This window comes from Saccopteryx bilineata, chromosome 2 (genome assembly GCF_036850765.1).
Source record: "Saccopteryx bilineata isolate mSacBil1 chromosome 2, mSacBil1_pri_phased_curated, whole genome shotgun sequence".
NCBI classification, from domain to species: Eukaryota; Metazoa; Chordata; class Mammalia; order Chiroptera; family Emballonuridae; genus Saccopteryx; species Saccopteryx bilineata.
Window position 1 is genome coordinate 287,942,273 of NC_089491.1, and position 17,407 is coordinate 287,959,679.

Here is a 17,407-nt window from a genome sequence, read left to right on the forward strand (position 1 = left end):
AGCCCAAATATACAACAAATATGAAGATAGCTTCATAAAACATATGCATTTTGACAGTTTACTGATTCAGATTGCAAATAGAATCTGACATTTCTCAGTCAAAATATGTAGGTGAAAAAATAGGAGGTAGTGAAATCTTTTGTGCTAATGTTTCTAACTACTTCCTGTTTTTATATTTGTATATCTTTGAGCCAACTGATAGTGCTTTGATTTTATTTTTATTGTACATGAATTAAAATGTTACATACATGTTACATTATATCATATGGGAAGCAAACCATTTTTACCAGCATAGAATGTTATAGATCTGCCTTCTGATGAATAATTCTTAAAGTTTTTAAAAAGAAATCATGAATGTGGTTTCATTGAACTAGAAAGCACTGCATGATTTTTAAACTACAATCTTAATGTTAAGTGACTTGTATGTATTTTTCTTTGGTACTTTACTTCATTTTATTTATGCCAACAAAACTGTACTTGGAATTTTTCACACTTTGTATTCTGCTTAGTGTAAATAAGTGGCATTGTGGGATCACACGACCACGGGAAACGTGCTGTAAGGAGCACATTTTCCTGTGTCTGTTCTTAGAGCTTACCTGACGCTGCCTAAGTGTTTTGGAACACAGCAAAAAAAATGCTTGTATTTGTATAGTGTTCATGTTGTATCACTCTGGTTTTATTGCATTCTCTTAGATCTTTTCCTTAAAATTTGTAATATTAGCTTTTACAAATTGAAAATGGTAATGATGTGTGTGTGTACACACATATAAACATATCTATATCTGTCTGTATATATGACATGTGTGCAACATTTGAAGATTGGTTATGTCCCGGTGGTGAGTCAGGGAAAGAAAAAGTATTGTTTTCAAACAGGTATAGGTGGTTCTTCAAGTAGCTTTTGTCATTAATTTGATCCTAGTAAGTAAAGAATCTTGCCATTCAACTATTTTTAATTTTTATTTGCAGGTAAGCTTTTGGGTTGTTAGAGAGATTCTTCATGCTCAAACATTAAAAATTAGAGCAGAAGTTTTAAGCCACTATATTAAAACTGCTAAGGTAAGAAAAACTTGTGTTTTTATTTTTGAGTTCAGCCACTCAGCACTGTTGTGAATATTTGCCCGTGGTACTTTATTTATTACTTACTGATGCTGGAGAGGAAGGCCTAGTGATGAATATGTCGAAGTTTTTAAGTAAATGCTAGTTTTCTCTGGCTTTTATTTCTCTGTCTTCCTCTCCTTTTGTATCTCTTCTCCATCTCCTTAGAGTAGTTGAATTATATGGTTTATTTCAGTGTTTTCAGAGCCTAGGTCATTGGGTCTATAATCTTCATACAGTATCAAGGTGGTTAACTCTTTCACGGACTGGCACAAAATTTCTGGCGGACCAATGGTTGAAAAACATTGGTTTATTTGACTGGATAAGTAGACAGAGGTCAGATTATGGTCAGGTCCATTATAAATATTGAACTGTTCTGAAGGTGATTGAGAAAGCCTTATAGAACTAAGTAGGAGAGTACATATCACATCTTTTCTTTTGAAATACACTGCTCACAGAATTAGGGGATATTTCAAAATGAATATGAAGCGATAAATAATAATCCCCTAATTTTTGTGAGTATAGTTCACTCTGCCAGCCATGTGAGGAATGATAGGACTTTATTTTTGAAAGAATAGTGTAAATGAGGATGTTAACCAAATAAGTTAATTGTGGGGCATAGGTAATAAATGCAGCAAGAGAAATGGAACATGGTAAGTCACACCTCTTGCTTATTTTCCTTGAACGTACGGAGCAGTTGTATTCTAACATTCTGTGGCACTAGGTGGCAGAACTGGCCTTCTAAAATATGATTTTTGCAGAAGTGTTGTAAAAAATTTAAAAACATTCTCTGTGGTATGTTAGGTAAATATTGGGTTTTAGCTAATAGAAATTCATAACTTTTCTCCATAGATTATGAATTTGCATTATTGTTTTCTGGTATTTTTGTTAGTTTTTTTATGGGCTTGTATATTTCATTCAAAACCACCAAATTTTGCCCATCAAACCTGCCATTATCCTTCTCGTGAAATAGTCATTTAATTCCAGTTCAGGCTCTTAGAATTTGAGTTATATTTGACAATGCTTTATTTTATTCTAAGCCCTGAATTCATAATTTTTTGTCTCATGACAGTCTTTTAAATCCCTGTATTCTGACTCTGTGCCATCTATATTCAGTTTGTTATAAACTGAGCGTTTTTCTCTTCTTTCAGTAAATAGTATGAGTTAGGGTTCTCTGGAGACATAAAAAATATATAAAGTATAAACCGCCTTAAAGAGCTGGCTCCTGGGATTGGGGAGCTGGGAGCTGGTGAGTCTGGAATCTGTAGGGCAGTAGAGTGGCCCCCCCACCCTGAGGTGGGAGCTGAGGCTGCAGTCTAGAGGCAGGGTTCTTCTTAAGTAGGAAACTTTAATTTTTATTATTATGGTGTTTCAACTGATTAGATTCAGCCTACCTAATTATGGAATGTAATCTTTTAATTAAAATTAACCTGATTATAGATATGAACCATGTATCTTCACAGCAACACCTAGATTCCTGGTTGAATAGATAACTGAGTCCTGTATAGCCTAGCCAAGTTGGCACGTAAAACTGATCATCGATAGACACAAAAGAATATTCAGAAAATGTATTCACAGTATCAAAAGAATGATAAAGTGGGTACCCTTGTACCCACTGCCCACTTTGACTTCCCTGTCCCTCTTCATATGCAGTCTCCTAACGTCCCACTGCAGAAGGAACCGCTACACTGCATTTTGGTTGCTTTTCTTTTATCGTTTTACTACGTATGTGTGTCCTTGAATAGTATATTGTTGTATGTTTTTTACTTTTGTTTAAATTGAATTATTCCTAATACTTTTATACTTTTATAACTTGATTTTTTTACTCAGCAATGTTACTGAGTGGTTTTGGGTATATCTTTGTTGTATTCTGTCGTGTGCATATACCACAAATCATTTGGTATATTCTGGCTTGGGTGGTTTCCAGATTTTTGCTGTTATAAACACTGTTGCTATCAAGCATTCTTGTGTGAGTCCCTTGGTGCTCATGTGAGGGTGAAATATATAGGGAGATATATAGAGATATATAGAAATAGAGAGAGAGAAAAGACAAATTACCTTCAAAGAAAGTACAGTTAGACCAATAGCCTTCATTGACTCTAATGAGAATGAACATTTTCTTATATTTTAGTCATTTAGGTTTTCTTTCCTGAAATGTCTATTCAAGATCTTTGAACAATTTTTTATTATGGTGTTGGTCTTTTTTTATTTACTTTTATAATTTTTTAATATAACTGATTTCTAGTTCTCTATTATATACTTTGCATATATCTTCCTATTTGTAGCTTATCATTCATTACTCTTTCATGTTACCTTTTGATATAGATGTTCTTAGCTTAGTAATAGAATTTATTAATCTTCAATTTTTATTCTTATTTAAGCCTGTCTTACTTAAGAAAGCTTATCCAAACCTCTGAGAATATAAAAAATGTCTTCTTATATCAATTACCCTTTAAAAGTTTTGTAGCTTTGAGTTTATATTTCATTATTTAATCTATCTGGAGTAAATTTAATATATAATATGTATGGATTATGGGTTCCGGTTCATAATTTTCCACAGATACTCTGTGGAAAATTCTGGCAGCGTTCTTAAAAATCTTTCTTAGAGCTCTATTTGGTCCGGAAGCATCTTTATGTCACACTTGTTCTTGAAAACTGCTATTTCAGAGTAGAGTTTTTGTTTTTTTTAGTTTATTTACTCTGCTTGGGATTCCTTGAGTTCTGTCCTTGGGAATTAGTGTTTTTCAGTAATTTTGGAAAATATTCTGTCATTATCTCTCAAGTATTGTTTCTACACCATTTTTTAAAAAATATTTATTGATTTTTGAGAGAGAAAAAAGGAGAGAGAGGTACAGAACGATCAATCTCTTCCTGTATGTCCCCTGATGGGGGATTGAACCGGCAACCTTTGTGTATCGAGACGATGCTCCAACCAACCAAGCCATCTGGCCAGGGCCTACCCTGCTATATTTCTTTTTTTTTTTTTTTTTTTTTTTTTCATCTTTTCTGAAGCTAAGCTGGAAACAGGGAGAGACAGTCAGACAGACTCCCGCATGCTCCCGACCGGGATCCACCCGGCACGCCCACCAGGGGGCGACTCTCTGCCCACCAGGGGGCGATGCTCTGCCCATCTTGGGCGTCGCCATGTTGCGACCCTCCTGGGTGTCGCCATATTGCGACCAGAGCCACTCTAGCGCCTGGGGCAGAGGCCACAGAGCCATCCCCAGCGCCCGGGCCATCTTTTGCTCCAATGGAGCCTTGGCTGCGGGAGGGGAAGAGAGAGACAGAGAGGAAGGCGCGGCGGAGGGGTGGAGAAGCAAATGGGCGCTTCTCCTATGTGCCCTGGCCGGGAATCGAACCCGGGTCCTCTGCACGCTAGGCCGACGCTCTACCGCTGAGCCACCTGCTATATTTCTTATCTCCTAACTTAAATTAGATAAATGATGGCCTTTTAAACTTATTTTACATTTTTTTTTACCTGAGGGCTTTCATGTTGCATTCTGGATAGTCCTTCATATGTCATCTTCAATTTATTCCAGGGCCATACCTAACTTCTCCATTTGTGAGTTCCTGTTTTTTTTGTGTTTTCAGTTTCCTTTTTATCCTCCCTTTTTACTTGAGTTCATATTCTTTGAAACTTGACAGGAATTCCTTAAGACCTGAGTGAAGGTGGAACACCGGTCTGTGTTCCCCAGAGAGCCAGAGCCCCTCCCCTCGTCTCAGTTCTAACTTTCAGAACAGGCTTTTTGCCGTGGAGTCTCTTGGAATTGGGTGTGGACTAAGTGAGCGACTTTTAGATAGGGCATTTGAGACGTAAGTGTCTCCTAGTAGGGAGAAGTATGGGAAATGAGCAGTAGAGGTCAAGTAGTTGTCTTGGCAAACTGACAGGACCTATTGCTAGGCATAAGTTTTCTGCACAGGGACTGAAAAGCAAGGTCTGGTGCGGGGAAGCAGGTGAATGTCCGCGTGTGAATGAGAAGCGGAGGATAAGGGGATTCAGACAGGAGGGGGAGGGCCAGAGAAAGCGGGTTTGAACCCTAGTCCTGGAATGTTGGGTCTAGTGAGGAGGAAACCAGACCAGGATCAGGGGCACAGACACTTTTCTTAAAACTTTGGTCGTAAGACAGAGGCTTAGTACTATTTTAATATAAGGAAGGAGACTGCTTGCTGGGTACTGGGCTGCATGGTCATACCTGGTAAACTTGATATGAGCCATAACTTGGCTTTTCTTAATATAATATATTACCCAACTAGAGGTAGATTGGTTCCCAGAGCTTGGGGGCAACACCAGGTTAGAATGTGGAATTTCTACTGTGGGCCAAAAGCAACTTACTATAACATACAAAGTACTTGAAAACAAATCTCAGCAGTGCGGTGATAAGTACTGGACACTACTAATTGCCTAGATTTTACTTGTTATTAATTCATCTAAAGTTTTTGGTATTGATGCTATTTATTTTTTATCTCTTCTCTTTTTCTTAAATCTTTAGAAACTGTATGAGCTGAATAACCTTCATGCACTGATGGCAGTGGTTTCTGGCTTGCAGAGCGCCCCGATTTTTAGGCTAACTAAAACATGGGCGGTAAGTATCCCTCAAGCTAATGAAAGGTTAACTTCCTGTCGGAAGTAAGGATGTATTAGTTTCTTTTGCGGTGCTTAGTAAGGTTCATATCATGATAATAGATAAGGATTTTAAAATCACTTTGTACTTGGTTCTTTGAAGCCTGCATTTTTCTCTCTCCTAAAGTGTTTCAGGAGACTCGTCAGGTAATTTGGGGGTAAATTACAGCATGGCTCTTGGTTTCTGCTATTTAGGAAATCATTTTTTGCAGAACTTCTTTAAGCATCTAGACCAGTGGTAGTCAACCTGGTCCCTACCGCCCACTAGTGGGCATTCCAGCTTTCATGGTGGACGGTAGCAGAGCAACCAAAGTATAAATAAAAAGATAGATTTAACTATAGTAAGTTGTTTCATAAAGATTTATTCTGCCAAACTTAGCAAAAATCCGACATAAAGTACTTGGTAAGTAATTATTATTATATGCTTTAACTTGCTGTAACTCTGCTTTATAAATTTTATAAAGTAAGGTTACTTCCCTACTTTATAAATCACCATTACTGTAGAACCGGTGGGCGGTTAGAAAATTTTACTACTAACAGAGATACAAAAGTGGGTGGTAGGTATAAAAAAGTTGACTACCCCTGCTCTAGACAATATGGCCCTTCATGTTTACTATGGGAAAGAGTACATACACAGAATTACATTTAATTGTGTAAAGATTATGCTTTTGGAAACTTTGAGGAAAATCTGAAGTCTAAGTTTCAAAAACTGTACTGACTTAGATTTCCATTATTTTTTCTTCAGTCGAGTTTTGGAGTTTTTTTCCTCAGGAAGAGTGGGAAATCTGAGAGTCAGCATGCTATTATGCACTGTTGCTGTACTTCCTGACATTATGTTAATTGTGTTTGGTTGTTACCTTAGCAAGGTCAGGATGTGAATTTTGACTTCTGCAAATTTGTGCATTTTTATCTTTGAGTGACATGATACTGGCCTCAAGCTTTCTAGATATTTTCTGTTTAGATTTATGTAAGTAAAATTTTCCCTTTATGCCTTGGCTGGATCACTTGGTTGGTAGGAATGCTGTCTCCATACACAAAGGTTGTGGGGTCCATCCTTGGTCAGGGCACATTCAGGAACAGATCCATGTTCCTGTCTCTCCCTCTCTCCCTGTCTCCCTGCCTTTTTCTCCCTCCCTCTCCTATTCCTCTCTTTTTGTGTCTCCCTCTCTCCCTCCCCCCTCTTCCTCTCTCTCTCAAATCAATAATTTTTTAAATTTACATTTAATTAAGTCTGTTTATATTTAATACTGCTCTTTAATGTTAAAAAGGATGGATTTTGTTCATTACATTTTGTACAAAAGATTAGTGTATTCTGAAGGACATGACTGACTGTAAAAAGCTTCTTTTTTCTTTAATTATTAAAATATAACTGTTTTTAGTTAGCCTAGTGTTGCTTTCTCTTTCGTAGTGTCTGTAGTGTCTGCAGAGACAGATGTTTCTCATGAAAACCAGGGTAAGATTTCTATATTGGAAAATCATTAGTGTGGAAGAACTTACAGTCCTTTATGTTTATTTATATTTTAGAAACACCTGGGTGAAGGAGTTTCCTACTTTAAAATTTATTTTTCATAATGATGGCCTTATTCTCTTTTCTTAATTTGAATTTCACGGAGGAATGGAAATGATTATAAGTATATAGTTATGAATTTCATCTTTGAAGTTTTAAGGAAAATAATTATACTCTAGTTTATACTGTGGTTTAGAAGTGACAAATATTCCCCTCCAGTTAGTTGTTATTTTCTTTAAAAATTTTTTTTATTCTCTTTAGAGAGAAGGAGGGAGGAGAGAGAGAGAGAGAGAGAGAGAGAAGGGGGAGGAGCAGGAAGCATCAACTCCCATATGTGCCTTGACCAGGCAAGCCAGGGTTTTGAACCGGCAACCTCAGTGTTTCCAGGTTGACGCTTTATCCACTGCGCCACCACAGGTCAGGCCAGTTGTTATTTTCTTTGCGAGAGAGAGACAGACAGGAACAGAGAGAGATGAGAAGCATCAACTCAGAGTTGTGGCACTGTAGTTGTTCATTGATTGCTTTCCATACGTACCTTGACCCAGGGACTCCAGCCAAACTGGTGACCCCTTGCACAAGGCAGCACTGTGGGATCATGATCTGTACTCAAGCTGGCAACCAGGAGGTTTTGAACCTGGGACCTCAGTGTCCCAGGTCGGTGCCCTATCCACTGCGCCACCACCAATCAGGCTCCTTCCAGTTAATTTTTATTTTCCTTGAAAATATTTTTATTTTCTCCCTCATGTATTTGTATGGAAAATATTTTTTTAATACAGTAAGAGCTCCATTATTAATATAAATAAAACTTTTGGTGTTTGTATTAAATTTTAAAATATTTCCTACTGTGCTAGGCACTGTGTAATTGCTTGACATACAACAGTGAGTGATGTAGACAGTCCCATTCTTCCATAGCTAACTTTCTATACATTGAAAAACTGTAAATAAAAAAACAACATATCATAAATCATGATGAATGCTTTGCAGAAAAATAAAGCGGAGTCAGTGGAATAGAAAGGAAAGCAGGGAAGTGTTTCATGTTGTAATATGTTGTGAGAGGGTCTGCGATAAGGGACTGCTAGGGAGAGACCTGGAGGAGATGATCGAACCGTTCAGGTTGGTGTCTGGGAGGAGAGAGTTCCAAGCAGAGGTTGTAGCCAGTGCAAAGGCCCTGATCATGTTCAAGCAATAGCAGGTTGGTCTGTGTTGACAGTGGAGTAAGCCAGGGGGTGGTTGATAGTAGGAGATGAGTCTGGAGAAATGGCAGTGAGTCAGGTATTGGAAATGCTATTTTACTGATACTCGGGGAAGAACAGTGAGGGAGTGGGTGGGGGACGTGTTCTGTTTTATATATACCAAATTTGAGTTAGCTGTTATATTTTATGTACATGCCAGAGATATTATATTTCATAGTTAATAGATTTGGGTTTATCATCTTTAATAGATGTGTCTGATTTTATAATTTATGTATTAACAAAATATAATTACAGAAGGTATAAATTTGAACCTAAATTCAAATTTATAGTAACTACAACAACAACTTTAAGTCTTTGCTATAATAAAATGGGATTTGGAAATAACTTGGGCTCTTCTGTTTGCTTTTTAGTTACTAAGTCGAAAAGACAAAACTACCTTTGAAAAATTAGAATATGTAATGAGTAAAGAAGATAACTACAAAAGACTCAGAGACTATATAAGTAGCTTAAAGATGACACCCTGCATTCCCTATTTAGGTGAGTTAACATCACTGTGTTCATTATACCTAATCAAGAATTATATAAAATTCAAGGTATTTAAAAAGTATCTGTAACCTTTAAAGAAGTTACTGGGATTAGTAAATTGAAAAGATTGACTAAGGGAATATGTTACCTTATTACCTGGAATGTAATATTAAATTTGTCTTTTGCCTGTCAGATTTCTCATAGATGATCATTTTTATTAAAGATGGGCCATATGGTAAAACAATACATTTTAGCTATTTTAGTAATGCTTTTAAAGAATCAAACAGTAGTTTGCAATGAACTTTAATGCTGTAAAAATATTTAACATTAAGTAAAGAAATTGAGGAAGAGACTTTATTGAATTTATTTTTAACATCATGAGTTCATATTTTGTATAGTTGGCAGATATTTTGAGTAGTCTCAATGAGTGTTGGTATTACTTCTTTCCTGGAAAAAAATGAGTTGTTTAGCTCTGGAAATTTAGCTTAGTGCTAAGACAAACAGATCTATATTTTATATATCACTTGACCAAGCATTGTTCTCTTTGCTGTATATTTTGCAGTGTTTATAAACTCCAAGAAGTATTTAAGCAATAACATTATAAGGTTATTTTCAACAACATATGAATAATGTTTTGTTAGGTGTTCAAATGAAAAGAAGTCTCAAACTGTGTCTTTTAAAATGTGTAAGACCCTGGCCAGTTGGCTCAGTGGTAGAGCATTGGCCTGGTGTGTGGATGTCCTGGGTTCAATTCCTGTTCAGGGCACATAGGAGAAGCAACCTTCTGCTTCTCCACCCCTCCCCCCTTTCTCTCTCTTTCTCTCTCTCTCTCTCTCTCTCTCTCTCTCTTCCCCCTTTCCATAGCCATGGCTTGATTGTCTCAAGCAAGTTGGCCCTGGGAGCTGAGGATGGCTCCATGGACTCCGCCTCAGGTGCTAAAAATAACTGGATTGCCAAGCAAGGAGCAGTGCCCAGATGGGCAGAGCATCGCCCCATAGTGGGCATGCTGGTTGGATCACGGTTGGGGTGCATGAGGGAGTGTATCTCCCTGCCTCCCCTGCTCTCAATTAAGAAAAAAAAGTGCGTGTAAATTTAAATACAGAAGATACTCTATATAATATGTATTGAGCATAAATTAACATAAGTTGGTTTGATCCTTTATAGAGAGTAATTAAATTGTAAATATTTCTTTCTAAAATCCCCTTTCCTGTCTTATCTCCCCTCTCTTTTTTGTACTGTGCCTACTCATACTGGATTTGCAGATTGCTATTTTTGAAAGGAATAAAAAAAACCCATTATTTGTTCAGGATATGTTACAGTGTCATCTTTGTAGTCCTTACAATTCCAGTGACTCAGAAGACAAAGTAGAGACGAAAGCAGTTGATACACTCTCAGCCACGATAGAGCATCAGCCTTAGTTTGCAGAGGAGAACTGAGCTCATTAGGACACTGGGCCTCCTAGGATTCCAGTGGGAATTGGGAATGTTGTGCATCTTGTGTCAAAGGCAGAATAACCCTAAACATGGTATATCTCTGGCGGCCACAGCCCACCAGAATCCTGTGTCCTGTGTCTTTGATAAACAGTTCCGGGCCATGTGAGCACGACTGTACCAGAAAGGCTCTGAGAGACGTTCTGCATATGTCCGCTTTTTACTGTTAGCCTTGGCTACACCAGCTCTTGAAAATATAATTTGAGGGAGAAGAGGAACAGAGGATTTTTAAAATATCATCTAAGTCTTGTATGTTCTCATGACCCATAATCTCCCTTTCACTGTCACCGTGTGATTCTCTTTCACTTCATACCTAGGCTGGTAAAAAAAAAAAAAAAAAAAGTACCCTCTTCCTCCTCCTTCCTTTTCTTACTGTTTTCTTTTACTTGGTATGCTGTTGTCTCCCTCTTCACCTGTGGGAATTTCCCCAACAAGGTCACCGCTGACTTCCTAGTTAGAACATGTAATACCTAAGTATTTCTCAAGCCTCATCTTAAATTTGTCGGGTTGGTGCTAGTTGTTTCTGCTTCTTGTGAAATTCCCCACGTGTAGCACCAGTCTCCGGGTTTACTGTCTGTGCTTGTGGCTTTCGTTTTATTGGCTCTTCTTTCTCTGTCTTAAATCTGTTCTCCTAGAGGTCTAAATCCACATTTTTTCTTACTCTTGACACTCATTTGAAGTGATCTCATTCAGACTTCTTCACAAATCACCCAATGACTCCCAGATCTAGACTAGACCTGTATATCCTCTGTGTGATTCCCAGGGCCTGGTGACATCTTAGGTACTCAGATAGTGGTCGCAGGAGATCTCTTTAGCTAACGCTGATTCTGCATGTCCATCTTTCCCCTACTTACCCCCTCACTTCATGTACCAGTGAGCGTATAGCATTGTCGACGCTACTCCACCACCCTGGAGACTTGGAACTGGATTTCTCCTCTTCGACCACTTCTGTTCTCTGTAGAAATGAGATGCATGTTTTCTAAGGTTACCCAATAATTAGAAACCAATGGGGGAAAGATGGCAAAGAACTGAAGTTATATCAGAGAGTACATACACTTTAGTACCTACATGATTTTATATATTGGCAGTCCACATGTACATATTCATCCCTGTGCTAGTTTGTGAAGCATCTGAGACTGTGATATGATGGTACATTTGGCATAAATATTTGGTAGACCTGTGAAAGGAGAAAGACATGAGTCAGATAAATTACCATGACTCAGTATAGCTGGTGTCCAACATGGAAATCATCTTTTTAGTGTAGGACAGTTTTGTTTAATTGTGTAGCAAATCTTGACTTGAATGTATTCTATCGAGATAGATATACTTGCTTTTCTTAGGAAAATGTAAAGCATTTTCAACTTATACAGCTGTGACTACTTGATTTATTTATGTCATAGACAGCTGGTTCTTTTTTTCATTCCTGATCTTCAATACTCGAGTGCTTGGAAGAATACAGATCTAACAATAGTTTATAGCCTGTTAATATTTACTTTATTCATATGTTGCTCTACTCTAAAATGAGTTAAGACCATGAATTCTAAATTTATGGTAACTTGTCTTGATTTTAGAGTCTTTTAGCACTCATAAAAAACTAGGCTTTCTGCCTGACTGGTGGTGGCGCAGTGGATCAAGTATTGACCTGGAACGCTGAGGTCGCTGGTTCAAAACCCTGGGCTTGCCTGGTCAAGGCACATATGAGAGTTGATGATTCCTGCTCCTCCCCCTCTTCTCTCTCTCTCTCTCTCTCATCTCTAAAATGAATAAATAAAAATAATTTAAAAACAAACAAAAAAAAAAAAACCTAGGCCTCCTAAATTGCAAAAAATGTCAACATTTATGACATGATGTACATTTGATAGGACAAAACCTGCCCTGAAGACATATTTGAAAGATAGTGCTCATTATGCAACTTGGTGGCTTCAGCTTAACCGTCCCTCTGCAAGCATACAGAATTGGCATAATGCTACCTTTATCCGTTATGTCTGCAAAGGTTCTTATGGGAAGAATATGTCAACCAGAATCGGTAGTGCCTAGAGAAGGTAAAAGCTCCTTGTATGTTTCTTTAACACGAGAGATGTGATCCAGACTAATGATGTTTTTGCCCCTAAAAAATATGATCAAAAACAGCCATTCTTTGTGAAACTAAAAAAGGAGGTGGGGGTTATATTGCTGACAAAACTCTTGATTTTGCTACTGCCAGATTTATCTATAATTTCATTTGGATTAAATTCTGAGAAGTAGGAAATGTGTTCTTGGCTTTCGGTTCATCAGCCCTTAACAAGTTGTCTCTTCTGTTGGATCTCACTCAAGGTAAAAGTTAGGCTGGACAGTATAGTGAAAAATTCTTAGAATAAGGATACAATTTTTCTGGAGAAGAATAGTTTGGCAAATCTCAAGGGAAAAAAAATTGTTTTTCTTATTTTTTTAAGAGAATTATTGCTTTAAATCTGAAAAACATTAACAGACTCATTTGTTCTTGTCATTGGAGAACAATCTGAAGGGGTTTATTGAAGAATTTGGCATGGCAAGTTTTGCTCTGCTGGAGAGAAAGGAAAGTAGAACATTGCGCAAAAATAATTCAGATGTATGAAACATGATATTCTTTCATGTGCATTTTCTAGCCTCATTCTACTTTATTTACGTAATTTGGGGAAGATGCCGTAGCTTAGCCAGCTTATGTTTTCTGGGAAAGAAAGCATCCAGGGTGGGCAGAAGTCAGTTTACAGTTGTGAGTACACGAAACACAGTTTATTCTTGTATTACCATTTATTAATTATTGCATTATTTTCCATATAAACAACTATACACCTACTTTTGCTCCCACCTTGTATTACTAAAACTTGGGTGTGAATTGTTAGCGTTCTTTATATTACTTCCTGTTAGGTAGAAGCAGAGAAGTTCGAGCTTCTGCCCTTCTGTGGGACACAAATACCTTGTTCTGACATTTCTGGGTATGACTCCTCTTGTAGGGAGGGCTCCCTGTCCCACACACAGTTCATTTTTTACTTAATATGTTAGATTTTCATAATAGGCCTTTTATTGAGAAGAGGAAAGCTGTCCTTACAATAACCTTCTGTAACATAGTGCCCTCTGCGTCCCCTGTTCTCTGAAAAGCACCATTTTATTTTCATTATGATGTTTGCCTCACCCTGTCTCCCCCTCAGCAGTCTGCAAGCCCTCCTTTGTCTCAGTTCAAGGTTTTGTCCCTAGCACCTAGAACAAAAGTAAGCCCTTACTAATACTTGTTGGTTGAATTACTTAGTTAAATGATCCTTTTTTGGCTCTTCCCATTGTTCCAGTAACTTTAAGAACAATAAATGTATTTGTGTGGCATTTTTGTATGCATCAACTCCCTACCCAGCCCCCCACCCCACACTTCCAGTTTTCTTCTGGCCCATCGGCTGGCTCACCAGTGTTTGTTTTGCGATACGTGATGCAAGACACATTTAGCAGGGGGTGACATGGCCTTTGTCCCTGCCTTTATGGAACGTCACAGGTCTTTAATGCCAAGGTTCAGGTTGACATTACTACCTTGTGAACCATCTCTCCTGTCCTTTTTGTCATGGGAGGGGTACATCCCATTGCCAGGACTTGTTAAGGGTGTCCTCATCACAGCTAATGGAATGTTTAAAGCTAGCCTAAACTTAAAGAATCTTCAGATTTTATCTGGCCCTTTAATTTTTCAGTGATTTTTCCTATTTTGATCCCTCAGTAAAATATGGTTTAGTTTTACATTAGTTTTAGAAATTTCTGTTAACCTGTGCACAAATATTTTCAAAAATAATAGCATTTTATTTACATTTCTATTCAGATAATTTCAACAAAGTGCAAAGCTTTCTGCAGCTCTGTGGGCACTGAGATTTTTTCCCCCTTCCCCTTTGGTAGAATTGTACTTGGTTAGGTATAAAATGCCTAATGGTTAAAAAATGTCATTGTCTTTTAATATTTAAAGAATTTTATTTCATTTTCCTTTCTTTGGTTTGATTTACCGATCATATACACCATGGATTACTATATCTAATTCTTCTCATTAGATTTTGTATTGTATTCTACAACAGCAATAAAGTGTATTTAGTCATTTTCTTTTGGATCCTGAGAATGAGCTCTGACCAAGTGGCAGCTGGCCTAGATTTTTCTTTGGCCAAAATTACATTCTCATTTTCCATTACCTTATTTATATCCTTTTTTACCCTCATTCTTTTTTATATATTTAAAATTCCTCTAACATTCTTCAACGGTATATGTATTTTCTGAAGTTTACTTTAGATCACTTGTTAACTTGTGATATTAAAAGGCTGGGGATAGGGTTGCATTATTTCTTTCCTGTGTTCATAGTTTTTCTTTAGGAGCCTCTCTCTTTAAAAAGAAATGTATAGCAGCCATACAGATCTGTATTTCAGTCATAAGCAGACTAAAGTTCCCCAGTTTCGACAGCTTTGCCAGTGGTGTTTCCAAGTGCTGATATTTCAATAATTTGTAATTTTTAAAGCAGACCTTTACAGGAGAATAATAGCAAAAATATTAATAATTAACATTTATTTAGCACATAATACTATATGCCCAGTGCTGTGTATTTTAAATAAAATCTTAACAACAATTTTATAAGATAAGTGATATTATTATTTTACAAGTGAAACCGAGACAAGGGAGGTTAAATTAACTTGCTAGAAAGATATACATTATAAGTAATTCATTTATAGTTTTAAAAAAGCATTATGGAATTATATCAATATTTTAGGAGTCTGGGCCCTGGCCAGTTGGCTCAGTGGTAGAGTGTTGGCCCAGAGTGTGGATGTCCCAGGTTCGATTCCTGGTCAGGGCACACAGGAGAAATGCCCATTTGCTTCTTTACCCCTACCCCTCTCACTTCTCTCTCTCTTTCTCTCTCTTCTCATCTTCTGCAGCCATTGTTCAATTGGAACGAGTTGGCCCTGGGCGCTGAGGATGGCTCTATGGCCTCACCTTAGGCACTAAAAAAGCGTGGCTCCCGAGCAATGGAGCAATACTCCAATGTCCCAGATGGTCAGAGCAATGCTCCCTAGTGAGCGTACCAGGTGGATCCTGGTCGGGGCACATGTGGGAGTCTATCTCCACATCCTGTCACTAAATTTTATATATATATAGGGTCTGTATTTAGATTGAAATTTTGAGTTCATTCTTCAGTCTTGCTTATAATTATCTATAGAATTACAACTTAATAACTGTTAACCCCACTGATAAAATTGAAAGCTGAGATTATTTTTAGATGGCTTTTTTGGAAGGGGGGGTGGTCATGGCATTCTAAGTAGTATCATTCTTTTCTTACTTGGTTATCTTTCATAGACCCTAAAATAAAAGACTAAACACTTGTTACTTTTTAGGGTGTAAAAATCTTTAACTTACTATTACATATATAAAAATAGTATTACATTAGTACAGATTTACAATTAATTTAAAACATTTTCATGATTGCAGAGGTTTTTACAGGCTTTTTACATTACCAATAGAAATTCTAAGAAGAATAATGCTAGAAGAATTAGCACTCTCATATCATGACTCATAGAGTCAAGTGAACATTAGACTGAAGCCCTGATCTTTATACCAGGCTTGAAGCCTAAGAATAAGTTTATTTGCAGGTATCTAGAAAATTTTAAAGTGATGTCTAATATTGGCATTATCCAAAAAGATTTTAAATTTCCTGGGCGTTGATGGCCTCCCATTGAGTATGACAGAGTCTAAATCATTTTTAGGATAAGCTTCATTCCTTTATTAAGAATAATTGAGCCTGGCCCTGGCCAGTTGGCTCAGCGGTGGAGCGTTGGCCTGGCGTGCAGGAGTCCCGGGTTCGATTCCTGGCCAGGGCACACAGGAGAGGCTCCCATTTGCTTCTCCACCCCTCCCCCTCTCCTTCCTCTCTGTCTCTCTCTTCCCCTCCTGCGGCGAGGCTCCATTGGAGCAAGGATGGCCCGGGCGCTGGGGATGGCTCTGTGGCCTCTGCCTCGGGCGCTGGAGTGGCTCTGGACGCAGCGGAGCAACGCCCCAGGGGGGCAGGGCATCGCCCCCTGGTGGGCGTGCCGGGTGGATTCCGGTCGGGCGCATGCGGGAGTCTGTCTGACTGCCTCCCTGTTTCCAGCTTCGGAAGGGTGAAAAAAAAAAAAAAAGAATAATTGAGCCTGACCAGTGGTGACGCAGTGGATAGAGCATTGGTTTGGGATGCTGAGGACCCAGGTTCAAGACCCCAAGGTCCCCTGCTTGAGCATGGGCTCATCAGCTTGTGTACAGGGTCACCGGATTGAGTGTGGGATCATAGACATAATCCAAGGTCGCTGGCTTGGTCAAGGAGTCACTAGCTCAACTGGAGCCCCCTGGTCAAGGCACATATGAGAAGCGATCAATGAACAACTAAAGTGACACAGCTGTAAGTTGATGCTTCTCATCTCTCCCTTCCTGTCTGTCTGTCTCTCTCTCTCTTTCTCACTAAAAGAATAAATAACTGATGTAGAGTCTTTCTGTAAACCAGCTCCAGACTTACAGCTTAATCTTACTGAAGGTGAGGCAACTATGTATTTATTCCTAGATAACCTGCAAAGTAGTGAACTATTAGACCTTTCTACTCTCTCACAAGATCCTCGTCAGGCTAAAATTCCTACTATGGCTATTCTTGCCTTGATTTCTTTTTTTATTTTCTTATGGTCCAGTCTCTTTACTATCTGCTGTAATAGCTGATATAGCTCTATTAGGTTTGTATTGAAGATCATGGGTCGATGTAATTTTACGCCTGAAAACTTGGATATTATTTTTTTTAACACATTTATTGACCACCTACCTACTCTATGCAAGACACCATAATAGGTATTACAGGAAGAACATGGATGAGTAATAATCTGATAGCTACATCTACTGAGTCCCTACTTGTGTCAGGCATTCTAAGTGCTTTACCACATGTATTGCCTCATTTGATTTTCACAATACATGAGCTAGATACTGTTATTAT

The 17,407-nt window shown here is 38.1% G+C and overlaps 1 protein-coding gene across 4 annotated transcripts in view; it reads left to right on the forward strand.

The window, feature by feature from the left end:
• The window catches only part of RALGPS2 (Ral GEF with PH domain and SH3 binding motif 2), a 138,516-nt gene that overhangs the window by 59,804 nt on the left and 61,305 nt on the right, over nucleotides 1–17,407 (forward strand). For all 4 annotated transcript variants that reach the window (XM_066261232.1, XM_066261231.1, XM_066261233.1 and 1 more), the window contains exons 6-8: nucleotides 967–1,056; nucleotides 5,586–5,678; nucleotides 8,827–8,953. In XM_066261232.1, coding sequence (XP_066117329.1) covers nucleotides 967–1,056; nucleotides 5,586–5,678; nucleotides 8,827–8,953 — 310 coding nt within the window. The remainder of the gene's footprint in view (nucleotides 1–966; nucleotides 1,057–5,585; nucleotides 5,679–8,826; nucleotides 8,954–17,407) is intronic.